Source organism: Esox lucius, chromosome 17, assembly GCF_011004845.1.
Source record: "Esox lucius isolate fEsoLuc1 chromosome 17, fEsoLuc1.pri, whole genome shotgun sequence".
Lineage (NCBI taxonomy): Eukaryota > Metazoa > Chordata > Actinopteri > Esociformes > Esocidae > Esox > Esox lucius.
The window spans coordinates 4,108,275-4,124,156 of record NC_047585.1 but is presented as its reverse complement, the minus strand read 5'-3'; the positions used below and the strand labels follow the sequence as shown (position 1 = coordinate 4,124,156).

The window sequence follows — 15,882 nt, the reverse complement described above, 5'->3', positions numbered from 1 at the left end:
CAAGTTGGAACTTTTCCTCTGGAATTAGATTTCAGATGGATGATCATGTGACCAGAGGGGCAAAACAAATTACTCAAGGACTATTGCTGAGCATTCAAGGTTGAGAAAGAGAATGAGGAAAGGTCAATGGCCTCTTGATAAATACACAGAACTGATCTTGATTAAACAGCACATCAACATCTTACATCAAAACATATCTAAGCGAAACTTATTCAACCTCTTGTTTCAGTTCCTTGGGTGTGTCACCAAAATGTCCAGAGTCAGAGGCAAAGAGGAAGATTGCCCTCTTTTGCATTGACATACTATTTATGGCAAGATACCATTAGGTCTAACTACAGAAACGAACAACATGGCCAATGCCAGGTCGACAGCAGCACACAAAAAAAAATATGCTAGGATAGAAATATACAAACAACGCTGAAAGATCAAAAACATGGCCAGGATAGAAACATACAAACAACTGTGAAAGACAAAAAAAACAAAACTAAAAAGCATAGTTTCATTTCCTTGGGTGTGTCACCAAAATGTCCAGAGTCCAAGGCAAAGAGGAAGATTACCCTCTTTGCGTTGACATACTATTTATGGCAATATGCCATTTGGTCTAACTACAGAAACGAACAACATGGCCAATGCCAGGTCCACAGCAGCACACAAAATGGCTAGGATAGAAATATACAAACAACGGTGAAAGACCAAAAACCTGGCCTGGATAAAAACATACAAACAACAGTGAAAGACCAAAGGTGAAGCACAAAGTTCCATGTCAATCGGCCACACCTTTTTTAATGGTTTGAATTTACCTCCTGAAAGGTGAAACATAACAGAGAATCACAGAGTTGCAGAACATAGTTATTTCCAAATCAAATGATAACAAAAGGTATAAAAGCACCCTCAAAATCACCAAAATAAAATAAATCTAAAACTAAGCATATTCTTCCAAACAAAAAAATCTAATCTAGTATAGGTTTTTAGAAGGTTCAACCTCAACATATAATTTTTCAACTGGGTATGAACTCTGCTTCTAGGAATCCATTCTAACGCCATTGAAATGTTGACACAGTGTCCGGTTTGAACAGGTGAAGACACTGCTTTGTGTACACACACTAGAAGAATCCTATACAACCACTGAGTTTGGTCGTGCAGAATGTAGACGTTGCTTAAACACTGTTTTCCTGAGCACAATCTTTCCCATTGGAATTGATGACAGGAGCCCAAAGCCTCATCTCTAAACAGCAACAGCACTGTGTGAACGCATGCAAAGGACAAAGCACTGTGTTTTGAGGCAAGAACGATGTGCGCCGATTTGCATTTGTTTGTTAAGTCTTCAACATCGTTGTTAGGAAAACAGGCAGAGCGTGCAGTAACATATTCTTAAGAGGAGCTATAACAAAACAGCTTAATACAATGATAATTCCACTCTGGAAAAAAAAAAAACAGCAGCTGCCAAAGTCACTTATAGTGAAACACAGTAGTGGAAGGCTAGGATCATAGAGTACAATAGGGAAAATTGATAGTCCTTTTTTCTGCCTGTCCCATCAAACTGGAGATGAGGAGCAGGGGTAACACTATCTCAGGTGGAAAGAGGTGGTATTACCAGTCTTTGTTCACATGGTGGATAAAGAGACCGGGCTAAGGACGCCTGCAGTAGCTTTGTTGTGCAGTTTGTTGATCGAGTGCAAAGAGCAAGTTGTAAATTGTGAATGCAGGTTTCAGGCTAAGTATCTGACGTGGTAGTGTGGTAACCAAGGATCAGAACAGCTGGTGGAAGGATTTTCCTCCACAAAGAGTGTCGTAACGATGCCGGCTCTCGTGTGTTAATCCTTAGCAGAAAATTGCATCAGAGAGAAAGAAACTGTCCCTTTGAACATTTCAATCGGGAACAAATTAATACGATGTATGTTGTATTACAGCAATGTAAACGCTCTCTAGTGTGATTACTACATTAAAAATGTATTGTGCCACTTGATCTCTAGAGAGAGAATGGGTAGTCCGGTTACAGTACCCCAGCAGGTAGCATAAAACGATAACGCGCTTAAGTTTCACATTCTTAACTGAAAGGATACAAGACGTAAACAAGCATGCATACAAGCCCAAGTGTAAGAACAATCCAGAAAGTCCTGAGGATCCTCAGATCTGCCCTACAGTGGTCTCTGTTGTCAGTGCATGTGGGCCACTTTTACTCTACTGTTCATCTGACCACTGTGTTGCACTTGTTAGTAACAGGCAAACACCTGGCCGATAGGCTCAGACTCAGTAGCTGCTTATTCTCATCCAAATAATTGACTGATCTGCCTGCATTAAGTTTGAGAGCAATTCATGTCATCTGTAGCCAAAATGAGAATAACAGCTGACTAATAACAATAACAGTGGACTTCTCTTTGACAAAGTAGATGTGTACATGATCTACCTTGAAGTAATTATATGCTCTTATCCAGGGCAACTTAACAGTTCTGAGTGCATACAATTTTACACTGCCCCATGTGGGACAATTTATTGTAGTATCAAGTCAGCATGAAAAAAACAGTGTGTGATTTTACCTCTTGTTCCGGTTGCCATATCTGCCACCTTCTGAAAGGCATCCAGGAAAGAGCCTGTGACGATGATAGTTGTCCTGAAAGTAAACCAAACAAAAACAATGACAAACCCTCCATTTATGAACTACTAACCACTGGTGTATACACTAAAACCAGCTTTTGATAAAGCCTAACGATGTTTCAGATAAAACATTATAGCATCAGAATTAAATCAGTTTACACCTAGCTTTATTCCTAGGGGTGTGCCGATGTCATCATACTTCTATCCGTAATTGTATCAGTTTAATCCCTCCACTCATAATACTATTTACTCCAGGGCTGTCACTAATGATTATTTTGGTAATCAAGTATTGTGTAGATTATTCAGATGATGAATTGAGTTATTCTGATATAAATAATCCTCAATGAGCAAAAGCAATTTATTCTCTTTATATTAGAAAGGTTCTCTACGTTAACTTAAGCTCTAACCATTTCTCAATGTGCTCCATCTTATATTCTTTACCTTATAATGTATGAGTTAAATAGTAATTTGTTTAATTTATATTTGACCCCATATCATTTTTCCTTTGAAAATATAAACAATACACAAACCATTGCAGGCTTTTATTTTGAAGGCAAAACACGAAAACCGAAGGTTGATGCTGCTGCCGAATCTCTAAAGTTGCCTTCATGACGCTAATCCATTGTATTGAGTAGTCAAAGTTCCAGTTGCCATATCATACCAGGGTGGAGCTATTAACAAATGATGTACACCTGTCAAACCCTTGCAGATCTCCACAAGTGCATAGGGTGAAGCGTTAGCAGAAATGAAATGAGTTACTCTAATGAAATAATCAAAAGAATATACAACTGAAATATTATATTGAAACTATTGCTGTAATTAATTCATATAAGTACTTTAGTAATAAGAACAAACAACACCAGAATTCTACAGTTCATCATGCAATAATAAAATTATTTATAATCTAAGTAAGACAAGCCAAAGACAAACAGTTACTGTCATCATTAGTCACAGCTGGTGAGACAGCAACTGTTTGATCACTAGTTTGTCAGTAATTAGTTAGGTAAACCATTTTATGACTACATCCCAGACCAATTTTTAGTTTGTGCAATTCAGCAAGTAGAATTTGGACATAATGTAGACACTGCACTGAGATCTGCGTCCCTAGCAAGTACAGCATTTTATTGTATTATCTTACTGTGTTAACTAATCTGTTGCAAATGTTTCAAAAAGGGAAATGCACGTTTTATCCATATGCAAACCCAAATGATAAAGCTTAGAGCCCTGGTGTCCAGCCTAGTGGTGCTACTTTCTGGCTTTCTTGGGCTGGCCTGGGTTTTATGACTCATGGCATGGACAGGCCTGCTCAGAAAGGCCTGCAGAGACAGTTATAACACAGTGGCTCTCAGAAGCCAGTGTTCAGACTGCAATGGGAGGAGACAGAGCATCAATGGCCCTATTGTGGAGGCCCCTGTAATGTTCAGTGAAGAGCTGTGTGGTAGTACCCATGAGGTCCAGGGTATCAGGTGATATGCCTGTGAAAGACCATCAGATGCAAAAAGGGGAGGGGGGGGGGTTCTTTCTGTACCCCGTGATGGATGGGTGGAAAACTATATGTAGTCAATCGTCAGTAAGTTTGCCCAGTGGAAACATTGTGATGTGAATAGCAATGAGCTGACAATGTTGCAGGATGACAGTTGGTCATGTATGAATTCAGCTCATTAAGGTTAATTCCTTTAAATCGCAAATAAACACCAGAAAAAAACTAATCCTAGATCAACATATGAATGCATTGTATGGACTTCTTGTGCACCTCAAGTGTCAAAGCAAGATACGGTGAAACATTCTACTAAGCCAAAATGCACTTCGGGATAAAGCCATACTCTTTAAATCTATCACATTACATCCTCAGGTACACAAGAAAACCATTTGAGTACAGGCCAACAAGGAATCTCAATATACAGGAGTGAATTTTTAGCCTGAGGTACCAAGCAAGCATGTGAGTCTTCTTACTCCTAGGCTGGTTAAGAGAGGCAGTGCCCTGGCTGTTTCAGAGCTTCATGCCAGTACTAATTGAGTGAAGTAGGCTTGGCGATGGTTATCAGTTCAAGTGGGCCAAAGGGAAAATTGTTATCCTAATTGTCCGTTTTCTCCCTAAAGGCGGCGCGGTGGACAGAACATGTTGACCCTGCAACATTTCCAAGTAGGTCTAGCAGTCTACTAGAGCAAAACATTGGAAGGGAACAGGTATTTTCTTTTTGTTAAAGATACATTCCAAGTTTTCTGGCCCCTGCTTTTAAAAGCGACATGATTGAGAAAAAACAGGTACACAAAAAAGAATTCTCCCATGCAATTTCTGCCAATATGGGCTCCATGTCATCCAAAACACTCTTGTCATTTCAAAACTAACTGAGATTATTCTACTTTTTTGACTCATGCACACAGACGCACATTGATGATAAATGGAAAAAAAAACAAGATCAGTTCCAGAGGCCAGGCTCTTACCTGAGCTGGGATTGCAGCTTTACTCCTTTGGTTACAAAGTCCTCCCAGGCTGGATAACTAGCCTGCAAACAAACAGAAGATAGGCAGTAGATAGACAATCGTCAATCATTAGCTTAATTTCATCATCTAATGTTTGCAGCAACCAGCAAACTTTCATTGTTACAATTGAGTTCAAGCCAATCCCAAAAAAAAAGAATTGCCAAAAACATTACGACTAAGAACAGTTATTAGGTGTGTTGCGACTTCTGCAACAAGGAATTGCAACCCTGTCCCTGGCCACAACGATTCAGCTATAATCTGAGGCAGTGATGCTGGTACTGGACATTTTTGTTAATGAAGAAATTGATTTGTTGACCATTGCAACTTTAGACTAGGGGTCGACTGATTATCAGTCTGACCAATCATTGGATCCGATATTCATACTTTTTATAATAATCGGAATAATTTATTTTGTCTGATATAACTGCCGCATCTCTCTAAAAGGTTTCTGTTTGTATGGCTCAATGTCCCGCCAGCAGAATTACCAGATTGGCTATTTACTTGTGATGTTTAACCAATCAACACTGTCATATTTGTGAGAGAGAAGTGGGAAAAAGAACTCAGAGATGCATGGCTGAGACAAGAGGTAAGAATGGTGAAAAAAAAAATCCTCTTATTATTATCTTTTTCTATGAGGACAATATCCAGTAAAACATTTTTGTGGACTAACATTTACTCCACGGAAAATATCTGAACTAATGTTTTGGTGTAGCCTACTAGCAGAAAAACAGACTTTGGAAAGTGGTCTTTCCGGACCTCGTTTAATAGGGCAAACATGATAAATCAGCCACATCTGATACGCAAATGTCCCTGCCTAATGCACTCTGAAATTCCCTTTTACTGCAGATAGCTACACCACAGAAAAGTTAAAGCTACAGAAACATTTTACTTTACAGGAAAAAAATCTGACTAAGACAACATTTCTGATATAACTGATGATAAAACGTTAGCACCACGCTACCTAATGTTGCTAACGTTGGACAATGGTGTTTACCATTATGAAATAGCCTACTGAGAATGCCAGCTTTGTGTTTGCTGCTGTTGCTAATTAATCTTTAATATAATTACATGACTGATTTTGCCTCTGTGTGATAAACAGTTGACAAAACCCTGCCTGATATGAAATGAGCACTGCAGAGACGAGCATTCTGCCCGAATGATTTCATCAGTCCAGTCTGTCTAACGGCTTGCAAACCATAAACATCTGCATTTATCTTCAAACAGTATTAAACAAAAATGAGGGCCTTTTTTGCATTCTGATTCTGACATCCAACAGCATAAAGATCTTTCCTGTCCAAAGATTGGCTTGCCTGTCTCCCAACACTTCCCGCAGTTTTCTGCCACAACCAATCTTCAGTGACGTATCCATGATGTCCACTCCAAATGGGTCTATATGAAATTTCAGTTCACAAGAAATGCTGCTAAGAGCTCCCTGAAATGTATTCTTCAGAATATCATGTTTAAACTTTTCTGCTATCTAGAAATAGAAATTGACAGTAAAAAAATCATTTTGACCAGAAATAAAAATCTGACCCAAATATCGGTCTTCATCACTAATAATCAATATCGGAATTGGCCCTGAAAAAAACATATCGGTCGACCCCTAATTTAGACCAAGCCACTCATGGATGCATCAGTTGGTTGGACCAGTGTTTCAGCTGGTTGGAACGATCAACAGAGCTGACATCCTTTTCTACTCCAGATGCATGGCTGCAAACTTAGTTGAATTACAATGTGAGGTTACATTTCTATGGCAACCTAAAGGGGACAGAGTAAGAAGTGGAAACTGGAACAGATCGAGTTTGGTGGGGGGGGTTTGAAAAATTCAGTCTGTTAACTTTGTAAAACCATATATATTAATTCCTATTTTGTATTGAGCACCTTTAATTTACATACATTTAATAAAAATAATATACACTCACTATATACTGTGTTTGACCCCCTTTCACCTTCAGAAGGTGCTGAAAGCATTCTTTAGAAATGTTGGCCCATATTGATAGGATAGCATCTTGCAGTTGATGGAGATTTGTGGGATGCACATCCAGGGCACGAAGCTCCCGTTCCACCACATCCCAAAGATGCTCTATCCATCAGAGGATGGGTACATGGTGGTCATAAAGGGATGGACATGGTCAGAAACAATGCTCAGGTAGGCCCGGGCATTTAAACAATGCCCAATTGGCACTAAAGGGGCCTAAAGTGTGCCAAGAAAACATTCCCCACACCATTACACCACCACCACCAGCCTGCACAGTGGTAACAAGGCATGATGGATCCATGTTCTCATTCTGTTTATGCCTCAATCTGACTCTACCATCTGAATATCTCAACAGAAATCGAGACTCATCAGACCAGGCCACATTCTTCCAGTCTTCAACTGTCCAATTTTGGTGAGCTCTGTGTCTAGAAAGAGGGTCAGGGGGGCTCAAACAGTCAATAGAACTTGTGTTGAATAGGTTGTAGTTAAATGCTAGTTAAATTAAAGCGTGCTTCCATGTGAAATTAAAGGGATGCAACGGCTGTCTGGAAATGTCAAGCATCAATATCGCAATTTCAACGGAAATGAAAAAAAAAAATGAAGAGGATCACTCAATTGTGAACTAAGGTGCAAGTCAATAAATATGATGTGGTGAAATATTAATAAACCAAGCAGGCCAAGTCAAAATGTGATTACCTGGAATGGCTGATAAGCCTCTGTTGATAAAATGTGGGATGGGAAATGTGTTGAACGTTTAGCCCTGTATAGTTGAAGCCAAGCAGTTCATTCTCAATGCAAGCAAGCAAACACCTCAGGCTGAATTAAATATACTGTAGATAAACCAGCACTGCATCCACTGCTACTTTTTATTCTGTCACATTAACAAATTAAAATTTGCTTTACAGGCTGCTTTCATAGAATTTGCTTTATATGGCCACGGAGCTTCCATTAGCCTACTTAACTTCTCCATAGGAAAAAAGCTGAAAATAGAATTACGAACGGTCAACTGACTGAAGTCACCTGCTTTCTCCCACTTATTCGACAGCCATAACTTTGCACTTTGACAGGGACCATTGGAAGAGGTCTGTGAAGGCAGCATGGATTACATACAAAAAACGCTTAACAAGCAAGGTCAAAGTAGCCAGACTTGACCCTGGCTGACATATACCTGTGGGACTAATGGAGGAAGAGAAAGAGATTTTATTCAAGGGCAAAGTTGGCACTACCACCTAGGCCTAAGGTGGGCAGGCTGAGAGAAAGGGATGCTGGTTGTTAATGTCTTTTCCCCTAAGACATTTAATTAAAAAACTATGAACGATTGCTCTGGAAAGACAGAGTCAGTACAGAAAAAACAACCAACAAAACACGCAAATGAAATGTACAAGTGAAAGAATGACTAACAAACCAGTCATTATTTTAAAGTGAGTGGAAGCAGTCACATGATAACAGGCTCTATTCCACCCCAAAGCCAGAGAGGAAACATGGTACTTGTTTGGAGACATCATTCCAATCAAAGCAAAAAAAACAACCTCCTGATTTGTCCTTAGGACAAACGTGTAGGCAAAAGAGCAAAACAATTACACGCAACCTGTTTCCTAGAGCAATACAGATTCACAGAAGTAATATATTCTCTTCTAGGGAGGGAGAAAATGAAAATTATATTAATAATTATGGAGAAATTTCAGGAAACAAATTACATAATCCTCCAAACAGCACAAGATAGCTGACTAAATGAGCCTTGGGTGCCTTTTGCATAGAATTAGGGCAAGGTAGGGAAGGAGGCTTATTTGCAATCCCAGAATGAATTGTTTGCTTCGGCTGTCTGACAAACAATGGTTTGAAAAAAACAACACCATAAAAACAAAGTAGAAACAACATTTAAGGTAATAGAAAAAACTAAGGGTGCTCCGACTGATCGGTCGCCGATCACAATTGGCCGATAATTGCTTTGGGATGTTTGATCGGCGGTCTCTATAAAGACCGATCCAGAAAAGCCAATCAGATGACGCAAAACTCGAGACAATTTTTACGCACAGCTAAAAATGGCTTCACCGGTCTGGCAATTCTACAAGTTGTGTGAAAAAGACAATACATTTGCAATCTGCAATGTGTGTACCAAGCAAATCCCACGAGGCGGAAAGAAAGCAAAACATTTTAACACCACCAACCTCATCAGACATTTGAAGGTTAGTCACGTAAAGGAATATGAGGAGTTTTCAAAATTAGCTAGCGCTAAGAGAGCGCGAGACAGTGGAGACAGTTCAACTCACGCGCCACTCACTCAGCTGTCGGTATCAGAAACGTTTCAAAGACAGCAGCCCTACAGCAGGGACAGTAAGAAGCATAAAGAAATAACAGACAAAATAATGGAATTAATTTGTCTAGATCACCAGCCACTGTCTATCGTGGAAGACGAAGGGTTTCGGCGACTCATGTCCTATTTAGATTCACGTTACACTATGCCAGGGTGTAAATAGTTCACTGATGTTTGCCTTCCGCAGTTATACCAAACAGTGTTTACACATGTCGACAGCCTTATGAAGGACAACATAACATCAAATGGTTTCACTAGTGACATTTGGAGTGCGAGTGTATGTCCATGTTGAGCCTCACTGCGCAGTTTATTAATCAAAACTACAAACTACAAAAAGTTGTTCCTCACTCTCAAGAGTTTTCCGGGTCACACACCGCGGAGGCTACTGCTGCTGCATTCAGCGATATGTTTCGAGCATGGGGAATGCCGAAGGAAAAAGTGCATGTTATTTTAAGGGATAACACAAAGAACATGGAAAAATGCAGAGATGCTTATCTTTCTAAAGAAAAATCTGCCATTGATGTTAAAGAAGTAAGCTTGGGTAGATCTAATAATCTGTATCTCCCCTCTCACTTTCTCTACCTCACTCTCCCTCTCTCTACCTCTATAAATGGCCACAAAAAAAGCAAAGAGTTATAGATAGATACAGATACGGAAGTTGTTACTTATTTGTATATTTTGTTGCTGTGCACCTGTGGTCCTTTAAGTCTATTAGAAAAACGAATGGCTGACGGACTCAATAATAGTTTGGCTATAGCCTTTTTTGTTGCAGTTTTTAGTTTAAAGTTTAAAGCTAAATTTAAAGACGTTTAGATGTCTGCCTTTAACTTTATTTTATATTCTACAGGAAAATTGTATTTGTCAAGCCCTAAGCTGTTCCAAATAACCAAGCACAGGCTGCTAAGTTAATATGCTGAACATGTTGCTTTCAAATAAATACACAGTTGTCAATTCATGATAAGTTGTCTTCTCTTAATTGTAATACTTAATGTACATTGTTGTTAAATATAGCTTAATAAATAATGCTACATGATAAATAGAAGGCTTCAAATAGACCCTGTAATCGGTGATCGGTATCGGGTGATACAGCTTCCAGTAATCGGGGATTGGTGATCGGTCCCAAAAATCGTGATCGGAGCACCCCTAGCAAAAACTGTTGATGAACAGTGCATGATAGTTTTCACCCTCCTATATATTCCACAACACAAAGTGACAAATATTAATTTAGTGCGAGACAGTGTATGTGAACAAGCAGTATAGCAGTAGTCTGTGAAACCTGGGGTTAAGCAGCTACATTCCCCAGATTCTAGCCAAATGAACACTGGACAGAAAACCATCCAGAAGCCCCTGGCCCACTGACCAGTTGTTTCGGAAGTAAAACAATTTTTAACTTACAAATCACTTAAAAGTTATTATAGATTAAAAATATATTTTATTTTTACAAAAAAAACAGTTTGAAATGGAGGCTTTGGCCATGGTACACAGCGACGATTTCAGACTTTGCGTCCACCTGACACTTGTCTGACCTCCTACCGCTAACTCACCACATTAGGGGTTTTGATGACGATCAATGGTTAGCGTCTAATGGTACATTCACACTGGGCTTCGCTTTTGGGCATGTCTGTGGGAAGGATCCGAAATGAACACTCACCAAGCGCCAAACGTGGGTAGATTTTACATTTGGCAAGCAAATGTCACAAGGCTTTCCACCACACTTGCGGGTAAATGTTTGCACCCAATGTTTCCCCCTTATTGTAATCCAAGTTGTGATGTGCGGCAACAGAAACAAAAAAAAGTTCTAACCAAGCATAGCGCATTTTCTATTGCATGAGCATTTCTATAGCATGAGCATCAGAGCAGCGCAACAACGTCCTGCATGGGACGTTCGGAGTATCAAGCTAGTGAGTGAGGTCAGATAAAAGTAACTGGCTGTATGTGTTTGATTTTGACTGTCAGCAAGTGGCTGTTACATTGATGTAAAGAAGATAACCATCATCTGAGCAACCATCCAAAGGTAAGAAGCTAGCTACAGCCTATAACTTCCTGTAAATTCATCTAAATGTAAATTCAATTAGCAGAGTAAAAAGATAATCAAAGCATAACTTACAGTAGTCTTTCAGTGGCATTTCGTTAGGTGAATAATTAGTGTAATACTTTTGTAGAATCTTAATTTTCAGTAAAATAAGCAGAGAAAATTTAAAGAGAGATGATTGGATGTGCATGCGATTGTTTCACGAAGATAAACAGTAACGTGTAATACCGTTGTTGAATTGGTACTTGGCTATTGGTAAAGAATGTCTGGTATTTTGTTTCATAAAACATATTTAGACTTATATTTTAGATTTACATTTGATGAATTAGCCTACACAAGAACCTGAATCTCCTATTGAAAAACAGTGTGATACATATGTTGAATTGTCAAGTAGCCTATATCATTCGCATTATGTTTCTATAATAGCCTAATTAAATTGTTGAATGTCATGGAATTTCATTTGTAAGTTCATTCAAATTCAACCAAGATTATCATTCAACTGGGAGTATCACGCATTCATCCATTGACGTCATGCATTCAGTGAGAGTTGATTAGTGTCATTTGGGTACCACTAGCAGGCTGCCTGGGTAACAATGTTAAGAGCCTGGGGCTGTTGGCCAATTAAATCGGAAAAGAGTTATAAAAAAAAGGTAAATATTCTCTAAAATTTTCCGTTTGTGAGTTAAGAATACAGAGGCAGTATCTTAGACAATTGGACCATTGGACCTTGGCCTCTGAAAATCACTGATCACCACTTCAACACACTAAACCGCAGAACACTGGTTTATCAAGAGGCACAAGCTCATGCATTCTCAGAGGAAACCATTGCCAAGGGTTTGTACCAATGAGGCTGCTTGCTATGACTGAACAAAGCATGAAGTGACCCACCCAGGAGAGGGTCCCCGCTTCTTTCATGATTCCACTTCCTTGATTTTTGAGTGAAGGCAGCTCTTAACATCCGCCCGTGAGCTTCCCTTTAAACTGCATGAAAGCATTTGCTTATCTAAGTTGTCTCAAAGTAGATTTCTCTCATTTTCCTGTTGCTACACAAGACTTTAAATCACTTAAGCCATGTTTCCACAAAAACTACCCAGAACTTTTAGTGCTAGGAACTGACTTTAAGGAACTATAGGGTTCCTTCATCCCACGGTGTGTGTGTTTCCATTGCGGTCTAAAGACCTGCGAAGATCAGGCTAATTAGTCCACCGACGTGTGTTCTTACTCTGACGTGTGTTCTTACTCTGACGTGTGTTCTTACTCTGACGTGTGTTCTTACTCTGACGTGTGTTCTTACTCTGACGTGTGTTCTTACTCTGACGTGTGTTCTTACTCTGACGTGTGTTCTTACTCTGACGTGTGTTCTTACTCTGACGTGTGTTCTTACTCTGACGTGTGTTCTTACTCTGACGTGTGTTCTTACTCTGACGTGTGTTCTTACTCTGACGTGTGTTCTTACTCTGACGTGTGTTCTTACTCTGACGTGTGTTCTTACTCTGACGTGTGTTCTTACTCTGACGTGTGTTCTTACTCTGACGTGTGTTCTTACTCTGACGTATGCACCATATGCCATACGCCACCTCAATAGAACAGTAATATGGAGGAGATTCAAGTTGTGCTGCTGTTGTGAATTTGTGAAATATTGGCAATAGTTGTAGTTGTAGCCTATACGCACATTTCAAAAAAAGTTCATTTTGCTGACTAGTTTAAATGAAAAACATAGCGTTTGTGTTTTATTGCTGTTTAAATGTAGGATATGGCTAATTAAAAAATATGTCCGGTGGCTAGTATATATGGCCGGATTTCTGGAAATGTAATGGCCATATTGGCAGTGAAAAAAGGCTTATGGAAACTCTGATATATCTCCCACCCACAATGTTATTTTGCATACTAGACTCAGTCAGTTTGAAGTTCAGTTCCAGATGTACAGTGGATATAAGTCTACACACCCCTGTGAAAATGCAAGGTTTTTGTGTTGTAAAAGAATGAGACTGATAAATCATGTCAGAACTTTGTCCACTTTTAATGTGACCTATAATGTGAACAATTCAATTGAATTGTACTATTAACAACAAAAACACACTTGAAACAATAGCCTTACAAAATTAGTTGGATGATTGACCTGCAACAGATTATGCACCCCAGAGTATATACGTAAATATACAGCTAGGATATAAATTCCTGACCAAGGTAGCAACTTTGATGGTTACCATGAAATAATGCATATATTAAATGTCTCCTGACAAACGGTTTATCGAAAGCCTTTAAAATGGCTCAATGCAATTAACCCCCGGCCAGCGTCTCCTCGCCGTTTCGTACACCACCCGACTAATGAAAATGTACTGCTCCTACGCAGCCGTGGCACATTATATAAAACAGGGAGACGTACAAAAAGGCATTCAAATACTGTTCAATTGAACGTGCCGGATGGATCAATTCTAGTAGCACAGAAATAGCCATTCTATTGGTCTTTCCACACACGCACAAGTGTCTAGCGATTACAGAGAATGGTGGAAGAAAAAAATAAATAAACTGAACAACTCTGTGAGCGCAACAGCTCATTGATGAAGGAAGTCCAAGGAAAAGGGCAAGATAACAGAAGGGTCAAAAACAAGAAAATCTAACTCTGCATCTCTTTGCACATTTCTTGTTGTTGGTTGTACAAAACTGGCATGCAGAGCACAACACGTCACTCCTTCTCACAGGTGGGCTATAGCACTTGTGATGTATACAGCTGATCAAAAGCAGCATAACATATGTTGAACTACAGACTGATTTCCATAAACAGTCACTCTTAATTCAGTGGCTGCATTGACAGGGATATACTAAAGTTAAGCCAGTTCACGTCATCCTATGTAGAGTTAGCTAGCTAGTTGGTTAAAGCAAGCTGTATAAGGCGGGATTGTTTTCTGATTGTGTGTGTAGATAAAGTATTGCTCATAAGTTCGCAGACCCTGGCAGAAATTGAGGCACTGATATTGAAAATATAAATGCTCATGCAAAAAAACTATTTAAGGATAGTGATCGTATGAAAACATTTATTATGACACAGTTTGGCTCCTTTTGAAATCATTATGATAACGGAAATCATCCAAAAGGCTCTGATCAAAAAACTTTACATATCCTTGAATGGTAACACACACACGTAAAAATGGCAATTGAAGGTGAATCTCTCTTAATACCAAGCTCAGGTAAACCAAGAAAGATTTCAGCAAAAACTGCCAGAAGAAGTGTTCGGGATAACAAGAAAAACCCACAGGTTAAGAGAAATACAGGTGTGGTTGTTTCAAGGAGCACAATAGGACAATACCTGAACAAAAATGAGCTGCATGGTCAAGTTGCCAGAAAGAAGCCTTTACTGCACCAATGCCACAAAAAAACCTGGTTACAATATGCCTGACAACAACTTGACACGCTTCACAGCTTCTGGAACACTCATTTTGGAGTAACGAGACCAAAATAAAGCTGCATGGTCACAACCATAAGCACTATGTTTGGAGAGGGCTCAACAAGGCCTATAGTGAACAGAATACCATCCCCACTGTGAAGCATGATGGTGCCTCACTGATGTTTTGGGGTGTGTGAGCTCTAAAGGCACAGGGAATCTTGTAAAAATTAATGCAAGATGAATGCAGCATGTTATCAGAAAATACTGGCAGACAATTTGCATTCTTCTGCATGAAAGCTGCGCATGGGACGCACTTGGACTTTCCACCACAACAATGATCCTAAGCACAAGGCCAAGATGACCCTCCAGTGGTTACAGCAGAAAAAGGAGAAGGTTCTGGAGTGGCCATCACAGTCTCCTGACCTTGATATCATCGAGCCACTCTGGGAAGATGTCAAATGTGCGGTTCATGCAAGACAACCAAAATGACCTGGAGGCATTTTGCCAAGACGAATAGGCAGCTTTACCACCTGCAAGAATTTGGGGCCTCATAGACAACAATTACAAAAGACGGCACGCTGTCATTGATACTAAAGGGGGCAATACACAGTATTTAGAACTAAGGGTACGCAGACTTTTGAGCAGGGGTCAGTTCATTTTTTTCTTTGTTGCCATGTTTTGTTTTATGATTGTGCAATTCTGTTATGACCTACAGTTGAATTAGAATCCCATAAGAAATAAAATATGTTTTGCCTGCTCAATCATGTTTTCTTTACAAATGGTACATATATTACCAATTCTCCAAGGGTATGCAAACTTTTGGGCACAACCCTAAGTCTGTAATAGAATAATATGGCAAAAACCAAAGCATGCATTGGTACATTGTATATAATATTTTTCACAATAGGTGGGGGCAGGGTCTGAAATTAACAACCGCCAAGCACCAGATACAGGAGCAGAATTTTTTCGTTTGGCAATCTGCCACACTGGCACTCGAATTGCTACCCAAAACGCATGCACGGATGCGTACTTCAAAAATCCACCAGAGACCGTTGCAATATAACCGTAAACTGTTTTTATTCCAGGCTTCAGCT

At 39.5% G+C, this 15,882-nt stretch overlaps 1 protein-coding gene across 4 annotated transcripts in view; it reads right to left on the bottom strand.

Annotated features, from left to right (window-relative positions):
- Positions 1 to 15,882, bottom strand: part of mtss1 (MTSS I-BAR domain containing 1) — a 104,716-nt gene that overhangs the window by 72,329 nt on the left and 16,505 nt on the right. For 3 of the 4 annotated variants that reach the window (XM_010903508.4, XM_010903509.4, XM_010903510.4), the window contains exons 2-3: positions 5,041 to 5,102; positions 2,538 to 2,611 (exon numbers count right to left, since the gene is read on the bottom strand). The exons of the other annotated variant lie outside the window; for it this stretch is intronic. In XM_010903508.4, coding sequence (XP_010901810.2) covers positions 2,538 to 2,611; positions 5,041 to 5,102 — 136 coding nt within the window. The remainder of the gene's footprint in view (positions 1 to 2,537; positions 2,612 to 5,040; positions 5,103 to 15,882) is intronic. 4 annotated transcript variants of the gene reach the window in all.